This window comes from Neovison vison, chromosome 6 (assembly GCF_020171115.1).
Source record: "Neovison vison isolate M4711 chromosome 6, ASM_NN_V1, whole genome shotgun sequence".
Lineage (NCBI taxonomy): Eukaryota > Metazoa > Chordata > Mammalia > Carnivora > Mustelidae > Neogale > Neogale vison.
In genome coordinates this window covers 75,371,329-75,395,211 of record NC_058096.1, presented here as the reverse complement: position 1 = coordinate 75,395,211, position 23,883 = coordinate 75,371,329, and the positions used below count along the sequence as shown (strand labels likewise).

The following is a 23,883-nucleotide window of genomic DNA, read 5'->3' as shown; positions in this document are numbered from 1 at the left end:
GTAACAGAGGCGCAGGCTGATACTATTGCGGTTTCTTGCCTACTTCTATTATTAAAGGAAATGACAAACTTCAGTTAGATTTTAATGAAAACAAAAACACTGTTTTTCCTCCATCCTGTTTGTTGAATCCCCTAGATTTTCCTGTGCAGCTCTTATTAAGAAGCCTTGACTTATGCAGCAATCATTTCCTAAATATTAAGATATGTTTGTATATAGTTGTAAATTCCCAGAAGTGTTTTAAATTAGCATGTACTAATACATTTGTCATTGAATGCCTATTGTCAAGTTGCCAGAAATACGGGCACTTAACCAGCATTGAATGAGGGTGTGTTAGCAAGTATTTGCCAATCTGAGAGATGAAAAAATTGTATCCTGGTGTAGCTTTCTTTTGTATTTGTCTTATTAAAAGCACACTTGCGCATTTTTTTCATATATTTAAGAGGCATTTCCTGTCCAGGTCCTTTACTTGTTGTTTCATAGGTTTGTCGGCAGGTTTGTTGGGGCGTGAATCACAGACAGCGGTGTGAATAGCGCCCCCTAGAGTTAAACACGGAGGCCCTACTTGCTGGGTGCCGGTGAAGGTACACTTTGCTCTCCACTGTGTTTTTACCTCAGATTGTTGTTTCTTTGAGACATCTAACTAGATTAAAATAGCATCTGGAATCATTAGGGCACTAGTCTTTCTTAGGTGACAGCGTTGTCCAGGACAAATCTGAAAGAAGTCACAGCAATTATCTCTGCGATAACCCTGCAGTTATCTCTGGCAAGGAGAGGGGCATGGAAAAGGTGTGAAATAATTTTTACTTCGACTTTTTTTCAATGCTGGAATTATGTATTATTTGTAGGCAACAAATAAATGATAAGAATGAATATACGTAATGAAAATTCAAATAACACAGAAGCATATACAAAGAACAGTAAAAGAACCTCTTTTTCTGGGACACCTGGGTGGTTCAGTCGGTTAAGTGTCTGCCTTTGGCTCAGTCATGATCCCAGAGTCCTGCCATGGAGTCCCACATCAGGCTCCTTGCTTAGCAGGGAGTCTGCTTCCCCCTCTGCTTGTTGCTCCCCCTGCTTGTGCTCGCTTGCTCTCTGACAAATAAAAAAATTTTTCCAATGTCCTTCCAGCCTTGAAATTTTAAGAACAGTGATACTGGGGATGCTTCCTTGAGCCAAATTGTGATTTTGAAATACCTTTTCTCTAAGATCCAGAGCTCCTGAGAGAAATAACTGGTTCCAGGTCTAGAGTAGGAAATGTATAAAATGAGCCTGATGTTATACCAGATAGCAAGAAGTTACCAAAGACTAGTAGTAGGTCATCGCCAAAGAATGCAGGACCCAGCTGACCGAGAGAGAGACAGCATCTAGAGCATCAGTAAGGATAATAACTTCATGGCCTGAAGTGCAAAACAAAATGCTAACCTGAAATACTAAATAAAAAGAATTCATACTGGGAGGTTCCTACTGGGAGGCTAAGTGGTCATACTGGGAGATAGCAAAGGCCAAGCCTGGAGCATGTTTTTGATATGCAAACTAGCCCATTTAGAGTTAGAACTCCTCTCTCAGCCCATGAACCCCTGAAGCAGTATCACTTTGCCTGGACCACCCCAGGGCCAAATGCCAGACAACTGGGGGGGGCCTCCCGGTAGCTGAGAGCTCATCGAAATTATTCAAACTAGCTAATCTTAAATTGGTTAGACTGTCCTGCTTTTTTTTTTTTTTTTTAAAGATCTTATCTATTTATCAGAGAGAGGGGGGGGGAGAGAGCGAGCACAGGCAGACAGAATGGCAGGCAGAGGCAGAGGGAGAAGCAGGCTCCCCGCCGAGCAAGGAGCCCGACGTGGGAGTCGATCCCAGGACGCCGGGATCATGACCCGAGCCGAAGGCAGCCGCCCAACCAACTGAGCCACCCAGGCGTCCCTAGACTGTCCTGCTTTGATTTGCCCTTGAAGTTTCAATTAAGGTGGCCTGGCCTCTTTCCCCACTCCTGCACCTTTTGCCTCCTCACCATGCTGGTGTTTTTTCCAGGTGGCCCTGCTCCTCCTTTTCTAGGGCTGTGAGCATCATCTATTTTGTTTCCCCAAACTTCTGTGTCTTTGTGACCATGCCTAACCAACCATCGCATACCAGAACATAGAACACTAGCACAACAAGATATTCTAGAATTATCTTGTGTTTTCCTTGCTTCAGTTCTAGAATCAGCCATTTCTTCGAAGAGTCTTGGTTCCTTTTATTGGAGAATGGCATTTAGAAACCAATATCTGGGCCCTATGTGTATTTTCTGTACAAGGGTATCAGTGCGTGTGGCAATACTTGCTCTCATCTGACCAAGGCCCTGAGGTTGGAGGCAATATGGCGTAATGAGTAAGAGAGTGGCTGGACTCACACTGCTGAATCCAAATTCGAGCCACCATGCATAAGGTGTGAGGCCTTGGGAAAGTCATTTAAACTCTTTTTTTTTTTAAAGTTTTTTTTTTTTAAAGATTTTTTTCTTTATTTATCTGACAGAGATCACAAGTAGGCAGAGAGGCAGGCAGAGGGAGAGGAATGGAAGCAGGATCCTTGCTGAGCAGAGAGCCCGATTGGGGCTCGATCCCAGGACCCTGGGATCATGACCTGAGCCGAAGGCAGAGGCTTAACCCACTGAGCCATCCAGGTGCCCCTTTTTTAAAGGCTTTATTTATTTATTTGACAAACAGGTCACAAGTAGGCAGAGAGGCAGACAGAGGGAGGGGAATGGAAGCAGGATCCCCGCTGAGCAGAGAGCCCCATTGGGGCTCGATCCCAGGACCCTGAGATCATGACCTGAGCCCAAGGCAGAGGCTTTAACCCACTGAGCCACCCAGGTGCCCCTAAACTCTTATCATTTGATCAGCTATATGATGGTATGTATATACCTACTTCAAAACATTGCTATGAGAATTTAGTGAGATACACAGGTAATGTTCTTAAACTCATGCAGGGCACAGAGATATTACTCAGTTAATATTTGTGGAATGAATGATCCTCATGTTTATCAGAAACTCTTTCAGAAGAATGAAAATGAGAGGGAAATCCTGATTTATGTACTTTTCTGAACATAAATAAAAAATGAGCTTGTCAGAGGTCCTTAAAAATTCCCCATGATAATTTTTAAGTTATTTTTAATTTAAAAATATTATGAGAAGTTATCCCTATATTTAAAAAAAAAATGCTTTCTACTTGTTTATGTTCATGTTCTTTTTTCTAATTAGTAAAAAAAAAAAAAGAAGAAGAAGAAGAAGAAGAAGAAGAAAGAAACACACAAAACTGGTGCCAAACCTGGATATCACACTACATCTGGGATTCTGATCATCATGTCATCGCAGAACACACCAGGAGCACTGGATAGGCAGTCCGGCAAGTGGAAGAGGAGGGCGCTCTGGAAAGACAAGGCCCTGCAGTCAGTTTTCCCTGGTAGTCCCTTGCGGGGGAGTGAGAGCTGCCAGAGAAAGAGCTGTCTGCAAAAGCAGCTATAAGGCAAAGCAGGGACTCCACATCCCTAGCTTGCTTTTAATAACATTCCCTGGACAACTTACAACTCCCATTCTATCCCAAATTCCTGATTTAATGACTCACAGAGACAGCTATTCTAAAGTCTCTCACCAGAGAAGCTTATTTGGTTCCCACCGGGCAGGAGTAAAAGCATTAGCAATATTCTACCTAATTTTTACACTTCCAATTGGTATTTCAGTCCCTTTGCAATTCTTGCTCAAGTTTTTTTTTCCCTCATCTTCTAGGTCTGACAAAGTAATTTCCAAATTACTTTGTTGAAAACTCATGACTCTGTAGAATCTTTCAGTCATTTGCAACAGGCCAGACTAATGATTTAACATGAAAATGGGATGGATTTCCCATCAGGGTTCCCAGAGTAGGCTACTACTGTGTTTTTTGTGACCTAACACAATGAAAGGCGTTGTTACTAGATGATTCAGCTAGTTAGAATCTCAACTCCCTTTCTGGGGAGGAAATTTGAGGCATGGTGCTTATATTAGATGCGAGGGTAATGCTTACACGGACAGTAATGCTTCCATTCTCCTCCATCAATGCCAGGCAGAGACTATGAACGGAGAAGTAGAAGGAAGGTCAACCAGTCACCCTGGCCAGAAGCAAACCTTGTAGCCAACTCAAACCTATCACATTTCCTTGCTGTCTGTCTGTCTGTCTCTCGGTCTCACACGGACACACACAGAGGGTCTCAGCTGCTCCACTGCTGTAATGCCCTTCTCAGTAAAATTCCCTAAGGCAAAATCAACTGTAACCCGAGTTTTCAGCTCATTCAGTATCAGTGGGAAAAGTGCCATGTTGGACTTTGACTGACAGCCACAAAACCAGTTTGACTGAGAGTGGCAAGGCCACTCTTGTGGCAAGGCCACAAGGTCTAGGTGGAGTATTAACTCACCAGCTTGGAATGGTTACTTGGAGAACGCTCACTTATGAAGTGAACGCTCACACTGTCCAGTATGCTTCAGTCTGAGTCTCTAAGAGTGTTGAAGTCATAGAGACGACTAAACAAATGTACAGCAGAAAGATTTTTTTATTCAGAACTCAAACACACACACACACACACACACACACACACAAGCTCTTCTGTCACCAGGGATCCCTGGAAAGTGATATCTGAAATTCGGCTCTAAGTCAACTGCCTTCACTTCTCGTTTTTGTGTGATCTTCGACTCCCGACTGACTGATAGAAGCCCAATGGAATTGAATTTTAATTGGCATGAGAGACAAGGGGGAGTTTTGCCCTAACCTTTCTGAAGAAAGGCAAGCATATTTTTTATATAAATTCCAAGGCCAGGTAAGGAAATCCTTTTACACATTAGACTGCAGTAAAGGAAATGAAAATAAGCTTTAGTATTTCTTTCCTATACTAAATGTGGGAAAAATTAGTTACTATTTTTTCCTTTTTTTAAAAAAGGGATTTTATTTATTTATTTGACAAAGAGAAAGAGAGAGAGATCTCAGGTAAGCAGAGAGGCAGGCAGAGAGGGGGGGGGAAGCAGGCTTCCTGCTGAGCAGAGAGCCTAATGTGGGGCTCGATTTCAGGACCTGGAGATCATGATCTGAGCCGAAGGCAGCTGCTTAAACCCACTGAGCCACCCAGGCGCTCCTATTTTTTCCTTCTAATTGTGCTCATATCTTGATTGTTGACCGTATGATTTTGCTACATTAAATCCAAGTTTATTGAATACTGCCATAGACTTCGTACTGTGCCATCCACCAGAGTTCTGACAATTTAACATCTTCTCATTTGAAAAACACCAGGTTAATTTTAAATCATTTATCCAGTTAAAGCAGAACCCAAATGATTAATGTCTTAGAATTTTGCTGTTTGAAAATGTCAAATAAAAAGTCCTTTCGGGGCGCCTGGGTGGCTCCGTCATGTCTGACTTTTGATTTCCGCTCGTGAGATTGAGCCCCGGGTCAGTCTCCACAATCAGCACGGTGTCTGCTTGACATTTTCTCTTCCTCTCCCTCTGCCCCTTCCCCGGCTCTCTTTCCTCTCTCTCAAATAAATAAGTAGATTTAAAAAAAAAAAAAAGGCAGTCCTTTAATTTGGTGATTTTTCATTTGTGAGGGTGTTGTGAAGTCGTATAAGTAAGCCAGATGTGTGAAGGAGAGCATGAGTATCTGAGTCAGAGAGAGCTGACTAGCAATCCAGAGCATGTCACTCACAAGCCTTGTGACTTTAGCCTGCATACTTAACCCACCCGAGTGTCTGCATCCTCACCTGGAGACAGCTCCACACAGGAGAGCTGTAAAGTTCAATTACGACGTGGGAAGGACTGACACGTGTCTATTCTGCACACGATTTAATTGTCCTCTCCACCTTCCCCTAAATGTACAGAAACTGCATAACAGTTTTGTCATTCTCCCTAAAGGCATCTGGGATCCAGGGAAGCAAAAGAATGATAAAGAGAACCACCTGGTTGATCAGGTTCAAAATACAGAAGCAGACGGATTAGTTTTAATTTTTCATTTGTTTTTGGTTTTGTTTTCATTTAATCTGTGGCTTTTCTTCTGAACTGAAGTGAATCCCTCTAGATCTCAGTGTCCTCTTTGGACCACCTCCTTCCGTGGATTTCCACTCTGGCTATGCGATAGAATCACTTAGAGAACTTTCTGAAAGTGCAGATTCCTGTCTCCACCCCCAGAGATTCTCTGTTTCCCTGGGGTGAATCAGTATGTGTGGTTTGAGAAACTCACAGGCCACTCTCCATTGAGATTCGGATGATTTTCGAGGCCCTCCACCATCTCATATGCCTGGCTTTATTACAAAAACCCAAGGAAAAGATACTCAAACTAGAAAACATTCATTTTTGAGTGTTCATATTTGAGTGCTGGCTGTCACCGGTATGTTCTGGATGCCCTCAGCTCACCTACCCCTCAAGGGAGTGGGCCAGCCCTTCTGAGCAGCCAGACCCCCATTCTGAGCTTCAGACCATGGGGTTGGCATCCCAGCAGCTGCCTTGTTTGGACATGGCAACGAGACCTGGCTTGGTGAGAAGGTAATAGGACTGCTGTGAAACATTGAACTGCAACTACCAGACGGGGATGGGGTTCAGGGAGAAAGGTCGATGAGGGTGAAGGTAAACTGGTTCAATCTTGGGCCAAGAAGCTTATTTTTTTATTTAAAGGTTTGTTTATTTATTTATTTGACAGAGAGCTCACAAGGAGGCAGAGAGGCAGGCAGAGAGAGAGGAGGAAGCAGGTTCCCCGCTGAGCAGAGAGCCTGATGTGGGACTTGATTCCAGGACCCTGGGACCATGACCTGAGCCGAAGGTAGAGGCTTTAACCCACTGAGCCACCCAGGCACCCCAAGAAGCTTATTTTTAAACCAAGAATAAACCAAGAATTGAGATTGAATCAAAGATGGGGAGAAAGCTAGGAGATTGTAGCTACGATGGCTCAACACTGTTCCTTCTCTCTGCCTTTCTGTTGCGACAGTCATACACCCTGATTAAGTTTCAAATAAAGTACAGCTCCCAGCATCTCTGCGTGGTCCTATGCTCACCTTTCCTTGAGGATGCTTGGGGGCAGAGATGGCTCCCAGCAACCATGTTTATTCAGTCCCCACATAGGGGCACGCCCCAGCCTTGTCCAGGGTAACTCCCACTGTTCAGAATCTGAGGTTGATGGGTATTTTGATCAGAGAAATATGTCAACTTGGGAACTGTAAGAGCCATATTCTTCCGTGTGAACTGTGAAAGAGAGAAATGAGTCTACATTAGGAGGAATGCAGTTAAGGACAGAAGAGGCAAAAAGAAGCAAGATGGAGACTGAAGACATTCTGGATTTCCTACAGAATTTGGTTCCCCTGTCCATGTGTGTACATGGTCCATCTACATCTGTACCTTTTAGTTTATAATTAATGCCCATTTGTTAATGTAGCTGGAACTGGCTTCTGCTACTTATACAGTTGGCCCTTGAACACCAGGGTTTGAACTGCATAGATCCACTTAACTCAGACTGTGTTGATAAATACAGTACGGCTCTGTTAATGTATTTTCTCTTCCTTATGGTTTTCTTAAGAACGTTTTCTTTTCTGTAGATTACTTTATTATAAGAATACAGTATAGAATACATATAATACCCAAAATATGTGTTAGTCTACTGTTTATGATATCGGTAAGCTACTCCGTAACAGTAGGCTACTAGCATTTTGAAGAGTCAAAAGTAATATGTGAATTTTCAATTTCAGCACCCCAACCCCTATGTTGTTGAAGAGTCAACTGTAATCAAAAAAGCTCTAATGAGTATAGATACCATGTATGAATCATTATATTTTTCATGTTCAAACCAGTGAGAGACTAGTGCTTTCCCAATGAAGAGGGCAAAACACATGCGGAAGAAAGCCACCAAGGGCAGGATGTCGGGGTTTAAATCTTCCTCTTAGAATCCCTCCACCACACAGAATCATAGACTATTGACATTAGTTCTTAAAAGTAACTCATTTCCACTGCCCCATATCATAGCTAGATGACATTGGGAAGAGTTTTTAACCCTCGTGGATTTAACTATAATAAGGCTATAAAGATTTGGGAGCTGAACCATTCACTCTCTTGAGGTTTCTTCCAACACTAAAACCTCTGTGTCTATGGTACTTGATATGATCAAAAGGAATATCCCTTGGAATTATTCTTGAAGCCACATTCTACATATCAAATGGTCAGGAGAGCTCACCATAAGAAGTCATACCAGCTGCTCATGTGAATGACAGGTAAAACTGAACACTTTATTTATTTTTGTTAAGATTTTACTTATTTATTTGACATACAGAGATCACAAGTAGGCAGAGAGGCAGGCAGAGAGAGGAGGAAGCAGGCTCTCTGCCAAACAGAGAGCCTGATGCAGGACTCGATCCCAGGACCCTGAGATCATGACCTGAGCCGAAGGCAGAGGCTTAACCCATTGACCACCCAGGCACCCCAAAACTGACCACCTTAAAACTTAAATATAATGGGCACCTGGGTAACTCAGTTGGTTGGACATCTGCCTTTGGCTTGGGTCATGGTCCTGGGGTCCTGGGACTGGGTCCCACATTGGACTCTCTGATCACTAAGGAATCTGTTTCTCCCTCTTTCTTCCCCCTGCTTATGATCTCTCTCAAATCAATAAATAAAATCTTACAAAATTTTTTTTAATGTAACAATTGCCAATTTTGCCTAACTTTCCATAAGACATTTTGGCTTTGCTTCAAAGCAAATAACCTTAGAACAGAACATATTCAACTCCCCTATTTATTTGAATAAAATGTAGCACTTATTATTGAAAGGTGATAAAGATACACATCAGTGTATCGTGGTTTGATTGGTGCTGGATGGGGGTGTGTAAAAGGACAGCGCAGGGGTGATGAGCAGGTCTAGGAATGAGGCAGGCAGGGTGCGATAGACGGTGTCATGGAAAAAGTGACGAGTTCAGCGGAGGGAACAAAGCTGGGTGGGGTAGACCATGGTGAGAAGGAAGAACAGGGCCTTTCTGGCAGTGGGACAGCATACCCAAAACATGGGGCTGAGAACCAGTGTCCAGTGCTCAGAGACCGGCAGTCCTGTGACAAAGTAAAGACCACTCTTTCCAAGGTATTCATTCGTGCATTGAGGCTGATTTCAGAGGGAACAAGGGAGGTAAAAGTGAACTTTTAATAACACTGTGGGAACTCCAGGATCTAAAAATCAATCACAAAAAACAACAAAGTGATCCAATACATACTGGAGTGATGGGATCCCAGAGAAGTAGCTATATCATAAAGGGGAGTAGAGACATCTTCCCCGGGACAGTGGGCTGATGAAAAGAGTAAGTAATGATAAGGAGCATTTATTGAATGTTCGCTAAATGCCAGGTGTTCCATGCTTTGCGCACATCAACTCACTTTGTGCATCAGCTCTGTGATGTATGTTCTATTATTATTCTGTTTCAGGAGGCTGTCTCCCTCCCTCGCCTAGTCCCCTTTCCTGAACTTATCACTAATGCACAAGGTATTTTATTTATTTATTTATTTTTTCAGATTTTATTTATTCATTTGACAGAGAGAGACACAGTGAGAGAGGGAACACAAGCAGGGGAGTGGGAGAGGGAGAAGCAGGCTTCCCGCTGAGCAGGGAGCCCAATGTGGGACTTGATCCCAGGACCTCGGGATGATGACCTGAGCTGAAGGCAGATGCTTAACAACTGAGCCACCCAGGCACCTCGGTATTTTATTTATTTAATATTATGTTGTATTTGTCTCTTGCTTTCTGATAGAACAAACAGGCTTTAAGGACAGGGACTGTTGTTTGTTTTGTTGACTGCTATGTATATACCCGGAACTTAGAAAACACAGTAGGAGCTCAAGAAATCTTGCTGGAAAAGAAGGAGAGCAACTGAGACACAGAAAGGTTAATAACTTGCCCCACGCAGTCCAGCAGTGGCAGGACCTGGGAGCAATGGTATGAGCAGCTAAGGAGGTTTTTAGTGAGGTTCACAAGGGAGCATAATAGGATTGAAGGTGGAGGTTCTGGAGCATCAGCCCGGTAAGAATAGGCTTAAGAATGCATCAGTTCATTTATTTATTCAGTTAGTTTTTCAGCAAGCATTTACTGACTCTCTACCATGTAGCAGGCATTGTTCTAGGCCGCAGGAAGCAAGGGTGGACAAGGCCAAAAGGGTTCCCCACTCAGAGGAGGGGAGACAGACACAGAAAAGGAAACAAGTGAATGAATATACGGCAACATTTCAGGGATGATAATAGAACAAGTTGATGTGATGAAGAGTAGCTGGGGGAGGGGGCCTCCCACTATTAGATGGGGTCTTTGGCCTCTTTGAGCAGAACCCTGCAGCAGGAAGCTCTGAGAGAAGATAATGCTTAGAACAAAGATGATGGGAGTGGGGGAAGCAGAAGTTGGGGCAGGGTTGCGGATGGGGTTTGGAGAATGGGATGGAGCCCAGAAAGTGTCCATGGAGAACACAGCTCTGCCCAGGAGGCTGAGCGTTCACAGCCAGGAGAAAGGCATGTAGGGCAAAGTATGCCTAGGATGAGAGCCAAGGGGTTAAACAATTGTCCTGAAAAACGTATCTGGTCTTAAACCAGGAACCTAACCCAAAAAGGACCGTAATTTGGGGCAGAAGCAGAAGGTACTATGTAGAATGATAGGAGTCTGGGCACGGTGGACCATGTTACAAGTGAATTTGATCAGCTCAAGCCTGCAAGGGACTTATGCGGACACTCTCTATGTCTGCCTGGAGCTGAGGAACCACTGGAGATGGGAGTGGCCTCAAGGAACATCACTACACATGATATTTACCTGGCCCGTGGACCAGGCCGGTGATCCCCAACCTGAGCGAAACACAAGACTCATTTGGAATGTTTGTAAGAAAATTCAGATCATGGGGTCTCGTCCCCCATGATTCATATTTACTGTGTTGAGAGCGGACCAAGTGTCTGCACCTGTGATGCAGATGGTCTCCCACCTGGAGAAGTGTGCAAGCGAATCACTAACGGGCTTCAGGGACCCCCCGGAACCCCTGAAATGGAATGAACCATGTGTGCTTCCATACCTGTATATTTTTGGGTTGGGGGGAGAGGGTCCATCTCCTCACAAGAGTCTCAAAACCTCAAGAACAGCTGATCTAGTCCTGCCCCGTGTCATATAGAGTAGAAAACAGGGTCCCACGAATGTGATGACTTGCCTGATCCCCCAGACAGAAAAACAGCAGAGGTGGGCTGTCACTCCACACTTTTTGCCTACCCCTCACTCTCTCCTTCACACCCTGCTGACCGTAGGGGTGAGGGGGAAGGGGGAAGGCGATTAAGCATACAGGAGCGAAGTCGTGACAGGTTTGCTCACCCCATTTTGGCCCCAGGTGGGAGAGATCAGCAGAGTGGAGGTTTGCAATGATGATGCCTTAACAAAGGGCCCAGGCACTCACCTGGACACCACCCCAGGCGCTGATACCATGGACTCTTCGCTCCATGAGGACCTAAAGCCAGGGCAGAAGGTACGTGGTGGTAACGGAGTGACGTTTCTTGTGAAAATCTGTCTTCCTACACCTGAGCAGGCTGGTGGTTCCGGCCTTCCCCGCCTGTGCTTTCTTTTCTATCCACCTCTTTTCTCAGGCCAGTCTGGATCATGGCCCCACCTTTGTTAGTATGTTCCTCCCAGTCCCGATTCTGTGACTAACCCCAGCGAGCCTCCTCACATTTGGAACGTGTCCTGCCCCCCAGTTTTGGCCCAAATCCTTCAGCCTCTGGCCGCAGCAGCCTGAGCTCCCAGATTCACCTGCCTTGCTCACCTTCCTCTTCCGAACTAACAACACCCCATCTTGGCCTTTTGCCTCTTCACTCCCTCTTCTGTCCCGGGGACAGGGCCCCTCTAGTCCTGGCCCCACCTGTCACTCCGTCCTCCCCCAGCCCATCTGGCCTGCACAACCTGCTATTCAAGAGCTGAACTTCTTTGGAGTTTGAGTCCTCCTTCTGCAAGGATGCAAGACAGCTGCGTAAGAAAGTCAGCGTTAACACCCTTCCTCCGCCTTCATCTGAGAGCCTGCAACAGCGGGCTCAGGGGCTGGCTGGTGGACCACAGGGAGACCCTGAGTCCTGACCAACAACTGTGCATCCCATTCTTTCCAGTTTCTCTCTGGCTAGCCCCTCAGCCCCGCTCCACTTGAAAGTCCCTCTCTCTTCTGTTCCTTTCTCTTTTTCTTTCTTTTCCTTTCCTTTCTTTCTTTTTTTAAAATTTCTTTTTCTTTTTAACCTTTCCCCCTGCTTTAGGCCTCCCTTGTCCCTTCCCGGGATCTCTTAGCCTGATAGCAATCCTCAGGAATAAAAAGGTGCCCAAGCCCTTTGTGTGGACAAATGCCACCTTTGTTTTGGTGCCAGATTTGTGTTAGAGGCAGCTCTCAGGGAAAGCTGGACAGTTGGAGCTGTCCTGCAGAGCACGCAGTAGGCAGAGGAAAGAAGATGGCTCAGGAATGTTCCCAACAGCCTCCTCAAATCTGTGGGGTAATGGCTGGTGGCCCCTTCGTCTTTCACAGACAAAGAGACAAGCTCGGGGCTCAGGACAGCCCCCAGTCTGGAATTAAGCCAGGGTAAAAGTGGAAGTGGACACGGAGCCGTCCAACTGGAAGCTGTCCAGAGAGCTGAGTGGGGCAGGATCCCAGCTCGCTGCCTTGCAAAGCCTCCACCAGCTCGGTCAGCTGCGGACACTCGACAGTTACTGGAAAGTCGTATCAGACTCCCCTGTCAGCTCTTTGTCCTGTGAAGGAATAGCACAGTGAATGTCTTGGTGAAGATTAATCATTTTCTTCCTTGCCTATGACTGAGGCTGTTTCTCACGTCCTACCCTGGTTTCGCTTGTCTCAAGGATTTCATCGGAAGGGCGGGACATTCCCCCTGCCTTCCCCTCCTCCCCTACCCCAACGGGAGCCTGTGATCAGGACCAATGAAAGCAAAGTACCTCACCCACTCAGTGACTAAGAACTCAGAGTATTTAAGAGGTTCAGGAATGGGCTGAGAACTGCTTCTGCTTTCTCCCCAGACAGGCACACTCTCCTCTGACTCGGGCCCTCGCTGAGCTGTAGAGGGAAGGGGGAAAGCCTCCCAGACTCTCTGTCACCATGTGCTACGGCAGATGTGCACGATGCATTGGACATTCCCTGGTGTGGCTGGCCATCCTCTGCATTGTGGCCAATATCTTGCTTTACTTTCCCAATGGGGAAACAAAATATGCCTCTGAAAACCATCTCAGCCGCTTCGTGTGGTTCTTTTCCGGCATCGTGGGAGGGGGCTTGCTGGTAAGTTGTTCAGAATTATTAGAAACTTAAACTATTCTCTTCTGTTAATGAGGGGTTCTCATGGAAATGTTTCTACAGTGCCTCCTTCCAAATCCAGTTATTTCTGTTTGTTCTCCTTTGGAAAGCAGATCACACGAAAGTTGAGATAGGTCTGGTGTATTAATTTTGTTAGACGGTTTACAAAATCCTCTTTCAACTAACAGTGGACTACCTTTTTGCTATTCTCTCTTACTTTACAGTTAGAAAACAGATATTAGCTTTTAAATCAGATCTGAGACACTATACAGTTTCTAGTACTGGAGGGGGTGGGCATTTAATGTTTACTCTGAGGAGCCAGGAGGACACTGCTGGTTCTCTGTCTAAATCAACAGTTTTGTATCCAAATTCTCTGCTGTTTATTCTCAGGCATCTACTGCAGAAAAAAAAAATCACGAGTTATGAGTGTATTGCTATTCAGAACTATAAATTTTCTCCTTTATATAATCCTGGGTGTGGTGTCTAAGAAAAATCCTACAGTTAGCAGCAGATCAGGGTCTGATGCTCACAGTGGAATGTGTTGTTTCTTCCAAGGTTTGTTTTTAATTGAAGTGAGAGGAATTTGCCTGCCAGCCTGGGAGCTGAAAGTATTAACTTCAACCACAGCATGGAAAGAATGTGGATGAACTCGAGTTTGCCACTTTAAATGCTAGGATTGAGAATTCTAGAAAGACATTTTATGGAATCGCTAGTACCACAGAGAATATTTTTCTTAGCCAGGAAAAGACATTATGACATTTAAATTGAATACATTATTATGAAGCTTTATTATCATGTTTGCATAATAATTTGTCCTTCATGCAACATCGCACCTGTTTAAGCTTCTTTTGATCTCAAACTCAGAGTACTTCATACTTTATTTAAAGAGCTTTACTGTGAAGCAACAATCATAAAAGAGTATCATCAAAGAAGAAGTTCATACTTACTATATGGTGTCTTCATTTCTCCCATTTATGAAAAATTTCAGTTATTCTATGAAAGACTGTTAGTTTCATCTATGATTTGCAAGGGTAGGGGGGAATCAGATTTGAAGACAGAGTTTAAGAGTTTCATCCAGAGCTGAGGGATGGTGCTAGGAACTCTTGTAGAAGAAACTCTTCCATAGGTTACTCTTGGAGCCCTCCCGACCTGCACGCTCACCCTAAAGATATATGACATGTGTCAAACAAGCAGGCACTCCACTTAGAGGGCTTTTGTGCTCCTTCTGGTTTTACATTCTTGGAGAGCCTCGGGCAAGCAAACCCACTGTCAGAAAGAAATATATTCTAGCAAAAGATGCTTAGCTGGACCCTTATGACAGGCTTCGATTTGGGGGGAAGGCGGTGACTTTGGTTTCCCTGTTCTCGAACCAGGTGTTCCTGCCAGCATTTGTGTTTATCGGGCTGGAAAAGGACGACTGTTGCGGCTGCTGTGGCCACGAAGACTGCGGCAAGAGATGCGCGGTAGGTGCTCCAGCTCCCAGGGTGGAAACGGTCCTTTGGGAGGCGGCCGGGGCCTCGCCGGCTCACTTCCTCCCTTTCTGCTCTCGCCAGATGTTTTCTTCTGTCCTGCCTGCTGCGATCGGAGTCGCGGGATCTGGCTACTGTGTCATCGTGGCAGCCCTGGGCTTGGCGGAAGGACCACTATGTCTTAATTCTTCGGGCCAGTGGAACTACACCTTTGCCAACACCGATGGACAGTGAGTAATGGTTTCCTGTCGGGCCACGCATTCTCACCGCCGCCGGGTGCAGTGGCAAACCCAGCAGGTTAGACCGGCAGCGGTCAGCCGAGCGTCTGTCCGCTCCGCCAGGTGTCTTCGCACGGACTCAGGCACCAGGCGGCGGTGTCAGAGCGTGGATCCCCGACCCGGAGAAGCTCTCCGTGCTTTTTAATGGATTCCCTGATTCAGCCCTCATCATAAATTTAAGGATAAATTTAATAGGGGTGTGTTGACTTCCACTATTGCTTCCATTTTACAGATGAGGAAAAGGAGGCACAGAGAGTTGCAGGAACTTATTCAAAGTCACATTGCTGGGAAGGACATGGACAGTCAGGATTTGAACCCAGGCATCGTGGCTATAGAGTTTGTGTTCATACAGTGTGTCCACTATACCAGAATGATTAGCTGATATTACTGTTTTATAAGAAAATATTATGGAATCATTACGTAATATGGATGGAAAGCCTATGAATTTAATCAAAGCCCAGGGTAGATCATAGAACTCCCATACACACACTCATGTATAACACAATAACTACATACAACAAACTCTTTCTTTATTTAAATTTATTGAAATCAGCCCATAGGAGACAGGTCTGATACACGACTTTAACATCAGGATAACTTAAGGCCTTTTATTTTATGTTGATGCTTCTTTCTTATCCATTATTGAGGAAAGATCAGAAATAGCTGATAGAAACTGATGTACATGATGACGAATGAATGTCATCCTTCTTTGAATTTTGAAAAGCTTAGTTATGAGATTCATGAGTGAAAATAATACGAATAATGAATTTCGATTGCCTTTCTATCATCAAGACTGTTTATCTCCCACGAATTGTGTAGTATATAGGGAGATCATAAATCATGAATGTGGAATTCCACGGACCTGGATTCTGTCCCAGTTCTGCATTTCTCCCTCAGCAACCAGGATAAAGTGGACTAAGCTCTGTGCTTTTCTGTTACTTCATTTGTCAAATAAAACCAGGGGCAGTTGTCAGGAGGATTAATGCGATAATAAACAAAGTATTTGTCACAGAAACTGACAGACTATCTCCTAACTTAAAAAGAACACAGCCAAGGTAGCCTCGGAAGGAAAATTAGCACTTAGAGGGGTTTGAAATTTCGGTGGTCAAAATGGTTATTGATCATGATTCAACTTTGTTCAGAACCTACTGAATGTACTAGTAGAAACTGGTTATTCACGTATGCACAGGCATACAAACTACTGTACAAACCCACCTGTAAAAGTGATCATGATGAATGTCGCTGGAATGCAAGGAGAAGGGCAAGTATCACTAAACATTTCTACAGCTGTTTGAGCATATGCCCCTCCCCTGGCCCACCCCAGCTTCTGTAAAAAAAAACCTTCTGCTTCTGTATCCTTCCTTACTTCAACCTGTCCAAGGAGATCAGTATGGGAAATAACTAATGGTCACAAGCCGGTGATTAATTGCTCAATAGGCAAGTGGGGCTGAAGAATTTTTTTAATGTTGTGTCCTAAAATGACAAATTCTTTTCTCCACTGATAGGCAGAAAGACAGGGTCATAAGGACAGAATTCTTTTTTTTAAATCAACAAGTTGAATTTCTGATTGGCTCAATGAGCCTTTTAAAGTTAGTTCTCTAATTCCAAGTCCCTTTGTTCTGCTGTTTCAGAAAAACTGATAAGAAAAGAGTTTTATACCAGACCTCTTTGTGGAATTAAGTCAATTGCAGATTTTCCCACATGATTGAATCCTATTTCATTAAGGATCCACATGCTTTATGATGTAGCAAAGGCTGAGATTCTAAGAGAATAATCAGAGATTGAAGTTTTTCAGACTGTAAGAATATTTTTTTAGGTATTTAGAAAATCTCCTAAGTCACGTATATATATATATGACTTATGTGTGTGTGTATAGTCAGTCATATGTGATTTCAGCATGGTTTACTACTATTTCTCAAAGTGACTTCAGATTATTTATCATTCAATTACTTTTATTTTTTTTTAAAGATTGTATTTATTTATTTGACAGAGAAAGAGAGATCACAAGTAGGCAGAGAGGCAGGCAGAAGGAAAGAGGTGGAAGCAGGCTCCCTGCTGAGCAAAGAGCCAGATGCGGGGCTCCATCCCAGGACTCTGAGATCATGATCTGAGCAATAGGCAGAGGCTTAACCCACTGAGCCACCCAGGTGCCCCTCAATTACTTTTAAAAGTGTTGAGTACCTACTATGTGCCAGATACTGGTCTAGGGGCGCCAAAGATGAAAGATCTGCTTCCTATTTTCATGGAGCTCAGACCTGTGGAATAGTTATATAAACAGGTACTCTCCTGGGTTAGGTTATGTGCCCTTCCTCAAACTTGGTTTACCTGATCAGTATACCTGTCACAATGCGATTGCGTCTTATCTCCACTCTTAGAGCCTCTGCATTTCCAAGGCAAAGTCCATGCCATGTTCACCATTATACCCCCAGTTTGGGCTTAGTGTCTAACTCCAGTGAATGCCCAATAATATTTGCTGAATTTTATGTTTCTCATTGCAACATGACCTGGGCTAAATTCCTCACTTTGTGAAATGACTTGGACTAGAAAAATTTGATACAGGTCAATGAATTAATTCATTTCTTTTTTCTCTGAACATAAAAGCACCACACAGAAAGTAGCTTATGAGACATCCCATTAGGTGTGGTCATGGGACAGAAGTTTCTTTTTTTCATCCACAGGTACCTTCTGGATACCTCCTCATGGTCCCAGTGCACTGAACCCACACATGTTGTTGAATGGAATATCTCTCTGTTTTCTATCCTTTTGGCCCTCAGTGGAATTGAATTCATCTTGTGTCTCATTCAAGTAATAAACGGAGTGATGGGAGGAATATTTGGTTATCACTGCTCTCGCCAACAGGTAAGAAACTGTGTGGAAATGTCACAGCCTGGTCCTGAGGTATTCAATGACTAAAATATGCCATTGTTTTCATCAGAAAGAAAAAAAGGCAAAATTAAAAGCTGCTCAACTTACCAGCATTTGTCCTTATACCATCTTTGTGGCAAAAGCATTTACAGCATATGGTTTTGCTCTGGGTAATAAGCTTCTTTGAGTGTCATAGTCCCTGGGTTATCTTGTTTTTTGTAGTTGGCCCCGTGTATATAAAAAAATGTTGTCCATAAACGAAGTGTTCCTTCCAGAGCAAACTCACCACCCCTTTCACGGGCTCCAGCCAAAGAGACACAACTGTGTTTGCTCTCATGTTCCTTGCACTAGGCACTCAGCTACACTCACATTTCAGATGCCACTATGAGTCAGGGATTAAGCAATGTGTCTACAATCCCCTAGTCAGGAAGGAGCAGGCTTCGGACCCTGGGTCATCTTATGCCACAACCCCTGCTCTCCACCTATACGCAATCCTTGCTGTTCTGTTGCATCTCTTACAATTACTTCCTAAAAAGGCATCACAAAAATGCCGCAACAGCTAAGCACAGAGAATCACTAGTAACCTTTGAATAGCTGCTTGTCAAAAGCCTTTCACGGTGAAAGAAAACCAGGAAGCACTTGTTTCCTGAGGAAATGATTTCAGAGAGAAGTATGCATTTGTTAGTAGCAGGGAAAGTTCTTGTTTCTATATCTTCTGAAAAAAGAAACCTCATGTATTAATGAATTGATGGAAGTCCAGCTTGTTTGTTTTATGCATTATTCTGTAAAACGGAATTAGGTCAACAGAAACTTAATTTCTATTTTCCTAATCATTTACTCCCCTGGTTCAAGGTCTCTTTTTCTTAAAATAAGACAAAACCTAATGAAAACTGAAAGCCCACTGCTACCATGAAAAACCTTGCTGTAAATAAGTGGAAACTTTCTAAAATTTTTGAGGGGAAGTTAAAATAAAAATTTAGTTTTCCTTATCAGGCGAGTACAGCAAGATTAAAAATTTCCTTTGGGAGCTTGCCATATTTCCAAGAAAACAACACAGTGGGAAACTTTCAGTGTGGAGTTGTTTCCAGGCAATATGGTTGGGGAGAGGCAGAGAAGAATCCTCTCAGATTAATTTAATGTAACCTATCTTTAACCTTGAATTTCATACAAGGCAGAGTTTAAATTAGATGAGGCCCCGCTGAACATCAGCCCTTGTGCATTTTTGGAAAGAGGCATAATATGTCAGTGACCACAGCTGCTGCCAGTGGTTTGTCAGATTGACCCTCCTCTCTTAGCTGGGGCGGGGGGGAGTGATCAAATAGTCCTACTGGGTTTCCCATCCGAAATTCACAGTAGGGATGTCTTCTTCCCAGAAATGCCAGTGCAGATCTGCTACCTTTATTCCTCAGACAAAAGACACTTTCAAAGGCAAGGTTTTTTAGTGTAGATGAGTCAAGTTTGTAACTTGGTAGCATTGAATCGGGAAAGTTACCTCCATTGAGCCCACTCCTGGGTGAAACTCCCGTGGCATTATCTCTAAAATCCCTAAGATTAAAAACCTACCCCAAACACATTCAGAGCCAACTCAACACCAGTAAGCTGCGTTTTCATAGCCCTTTCCTGCAGCTTTTCCTCAGAGAGGACAATGGGTGTCCTTTGTTTAGGAAACATTTCATGAGCATTGTCTAGGCTCTCAGCTGAAGTTGACATCAGCCTGCTTTATGTCTGCTTCAAACAGGAAATTTTAGGACGAAAATGGCATCGTCGTCTGTTCAGCCTGCTGGTGACCTAATGCCTATCTCATTTTCTTTACAGCGATATGACTGCTGAAAGAACCACCCCAAGACAGAACCACAACCTTCCTCTATTTCATTGTAATTTATATATTCTACTTGTATTAATTTGTAAAACTTTGTACCACTGTATCATACTTTACATATTCTACTTTTATAAATGTGTATAAAGACTGGCATCTTCATGTGATGTCAAGCGTAGCAAACAAACCTTTTTTTTAGGACTGTGAAAACAAATGAGGTCATTTATTGACTGAATGACGGTCGGTCCTCAGCGTAGCTGAGATGAACTCTGGCCTGAGTAATGTTTTTGAGAAACATTATAAGGATAAATATCATTTTTCCATTTCTATTGTATGTGCATTTCCATTTCTATTGTATGTGCATGGAAGATGTCAAGTTACTTTTTTTTTTTTTTAAGACCATGAAGGAGAAAATCCAACAACTTGAAAAGATGTGGGTTTTTTTTTTTCACTGTTTATATGGTGTTTCCCATTCATATGCCTGCCAATCTCTGACAAGAGGCCATTAGGAACTGTTCCGAGTTTTGCAAGAGACAGATACTTGCCCAGAGCAGGACGGCTGGTTGAAAATGCCCGAGCTAGAGGAAGGACTCAACAATGTTGTCAGGAGTCCTGCCAGATCTTACCTTTCTCTGACACGTGGAAAACTTTTTGTCCTTCAAAGACAAGTGCCAAGGCTCACATCTTGAAAAAGAAAAAGGCCTGGATACTCGGACAAGAAAAAATGGGAAATGGAATAAAACAGTTAATCAACATCATGGGAAAATGGGGGAGAAGGAGGAAGGGCAAGAGGACCGTGAGGAAATAACCCCAAAACTTGATGGTTGAAATCCAACAAAATAAAGTATCCATTACCATGTTTAATTTCATTGTCCTTAATTTAAAGTTCCTCCATTTTTCTCCCTATTTTTCCTCCCCAGCCTGTGGGTAGTGCAGCCCCTATTGCTGGGGGCTCTGTGGCTTCTGGGTGTTTTATCCCACTTTCTCTGCCTCATCCTCGCCCTCCTCATCTACCTTTCTCTGCCACCCACTCATTGCTGTTGCTCTGCATCACTTGGGGTTGAGGTCATTCCACCGCATATGTAACTTTCCTTTCTACTGGATGCTCCAGGCGTCAGGCCCCAGTGGAGGCTCACAGACATTTTCTCCCTTGCTAGTTTATTTCAATTGTACAGTTACCTGGACAGCCAACTCCATCACCTAACATCTATAGAGGGGGAGACAGAGATCACATTGTTCCAGCAGTAGCCTAATGAGTTGGTCTTAGAACAACTGTGCTTTTAAAGCAGGATTCCCATTGAAATGATATTTTGAGAAACCTGCAACAATTTGAATGTGATACAAAAATAATATGTAATTTTGTCTCATTCATCAAACCATGATCACTACTGTGAGCTATTGCATATAGTCAGATCAGAGGAAATAGTACGTTTTCATTACAGGTTTAAAAACACTGACATTTTTTTCTCACTGGAGTTTAACACCCTTCTACCAGATATCTATACATGGGCCTCTTGGGAATTCTTGGGCACCAGATTAGAACTCCTTTGGAGAAAATCCAAAGAAGAGGTATAATGATTAGTACTAATGATTGCCCCACCCCCAAATCTATCCTCAAAGGCAACAGCAATAATAACGATTAATCACGGGGTGCCTGGGTGGCTCAGTGGGTTAAGCCTCTGCCTTCCGCTCAGGTCATGATCTCAGGGTACTGGAATCAAGCCCTGCATCGGGCTCTCTGCTCAGCAGGGATCCTGCTTCCCCCGCTCTCTGCCTGCTGCTCTGCCTATTTATGATCTGTCTCTCTCTGTGTCAAATAAATAAATAAAATCTTTAAAAAAATTATGATTAATCCTGATAGTAGTAACAGCAACCTTTTTTTGGGTTCTTCTGATGTATCAATTATTGTAGTTAAATTTTTTAAAAAGATTTTATTTGTTTATTTGAGATAGAATGAGAGAGAGCACACAAGCAGGGGAAGCAGCAGGCAGAAGGAGAAGCAGACTCCCTGCCAAGCTGGGAGCCTGATATGGGGCTCTATTCCAGGACTCTGGGATCAGGACCTGAGCTGAAGGCAGACGCTTAACCAACTGAGCCTCTCAGGAATCCCTATTGTTAGTTTCTATACATTTATTTCACTGTAATCTCTCAGCATGCCCTAGGAAGTGGTGTTTGTCTCCACCGTACACAGTTAAAGCTCGGAGAGGTGGAGTAATATGCTCTAGGCCTATCTTGAGCAAATGTAAACACTATGGTATGAATCCAGGTCCGTCTAAAATGAAAACCCACGTTTTTCTGGCTCCTCTCCTTGGCCCCCTGTACCTCTTTGGCTACCCCTGTCTGCCCAGGTGCTCGAGTCTTGACTCCTCTAACCGACTCAGCCCGTCCACCCACCTGAGGGGGCCTTGAACAGGTCCCTGGGACCCTCCGTCATCCCATCCCACTGCTGAAATTTGAGTGACTCAAAGTTTCCCCTAGTTTGTAAACTCTCTAGTAGCAGTCATTGGTATTGGCCAGAGGAAACGGCCGAAACAAATTACCTTCTATCCTAGCTTACTTATATTTATAGCCCACACTCTGGGTCTATAATATTCCAAACCCTTAATTTGACTGGAAATTCCCTCAGAGATTGTACAGAAACAGCTTATTATCACCTGGCAACATAAAAACAGTAAGATTCCTGTAGACTCTGAGTCACCTGGGTAGCACACATGACCTGAAGGTTAGCTAGTTCCCTCTGAGTATCCATTCACCAAAGTTACCAAATTTATAAATAACTACCTAAATACATGGAATCTCCCCGATTAAAGTCTGAGGAAATTGATAGAGTGTTACCTTCGCTACAATTTGTTTCTTGTAGGTGTGTGAGATCTTTCTATGTTTCCTCTGACACTTATCTATAGTGGGAGCAGGTATGCGATTTGTTACAACTTTTCAGAAAAGCAACTCTCTATAAGGTTTGCATATCTTTTTTAGCCCTGTGTGTGTGTGTGTGTGTGTGTTTAAAACTTTCAAAGTGCCAAAGATAGCAGAGAACTTTCGTGCTCTGAGCACTGGGGAGAAAGGATTGAGTTATAAAGTTTCCTGCTTTCACAGGATTATTCCAGGATTTCTGTGCCAGGGTGGTGACCTCATATGCCATCACAGCACTGGGGGCAGGTCTATCTATGGCAACAAAGTTGATGTTGAGGATTTCATCCTGAAGCACAGGGTCTGGGCATCTTGTTGGTGGCGAATGCTGGACCCAACCCAAACAGTTCCCGGTTTCTCATCTGCATGGCCAAGACAGAGTGGTTGGCTGGTTGGCATGAGGTCTTTGGCAAAGTGAGAAAGGGCATGAATATTGGGAAGCATGGATGGGTTTGGGTCCAGGAATGGCAAAACCAGTAAGAAGATCACCACTTCGGACTGTCAGCAAACCTAACACATTTGACTTGTGTGCTATCTTAACGGACTATTCCTTCTGTAGCTCAGGAGAGCCCCCCTTTACCCCAGTTGCTCAAAATAGCCTATAATCTTGGTGCTCTCACTGCAGGTCCATGGTTCTGTATTTTCCTCCCCCCCCCCAATAGCTAGATTGTAGAGTTAAATTCATGATTATAAAGTAAAAACTAAACAAACAAACAAACCAAGGATGTTCAGTTTCCAGGAATAATTTTGGGAGTGGTGTTTATAGCCAGAAAAATAACAAGGGCTTCAAAGTCCAACAAGGAACTGTTTTGATAAAATGTCAGCACAATAAAATGTTATTTATATTTATAATACATATGTGCTAAGAAATAATATTGGTCAGATTCTGGGTTATTTTTGTCTGGATTCATTTCTCCTATCTCTGCCTATTAAAGTTTCTGTAGTGAACACATATTACTTTTGAGAAAAGAAAGTTTCATTCCTAAAATCACTCAGGGAGTGGTCCATAGTCTTTGAAGGAAAATTCCCAAGCGTAGGAGAAAACCATTGTTCCTGTGGGTGGACAGAGGAGTCATTCTGCAGTGAACACAGGAGAATAATTGTGCAGGCAATTAGCCAAAGGGATGGGCCAGGTGAGGCAGGCAGTAACCACAGGCTACAAATGTGGTAGGGAGTCCATAATTTCCCATCTGTGCTTGGGAAATCCAAGTCCATGGTGTCTACTTGGTGTAGCTACCAA

At 43.6% G+C, this 23,883-nt stretch overlaps 1 protein-coding gene across 2 annotated transcripts; it reads left to right on the top strand.

Annotated features, from left to right (window-relative positions):
- The first annotated feature begins 12,961 nt into the window (after positions 1-12,961).
- TM4SF1 (transmembrane 4 L six family member 1) lies at positions 12,962-20,597 on the top strand. Of its 2 annotated transcripts, none has more exons than XM_044251584.1 (5): positions 12,962-13,290; positions 14,679-14,768; positions 14,859-15,004; positions 17,731-17,931; positions 19,733-20,597. In XM_044251584.1, the coding sequence occupies exons 1-5, from the start codon at positions 13,114-13,116 to the stop codon at positions 19,878-19,880; spliced, it is 762 nt and encodes a 253-aa protein (XP_044107519.1). In that variant the 5' UTR covers positions 12,962-13,113; the 3' UTR covers positions 19,881-20,597. The 2 variants fall into 2 exon arrangements, with proteins under 2 accessions (XP_044107519.1, XP_044107518.1); XM_044251583.1 differs by having other exon boundaries at positions 12,964-13,290; positions 17,731-17,911.
- Positions 20,598-23,883: the final 3,286 nt, after the last annotated feature.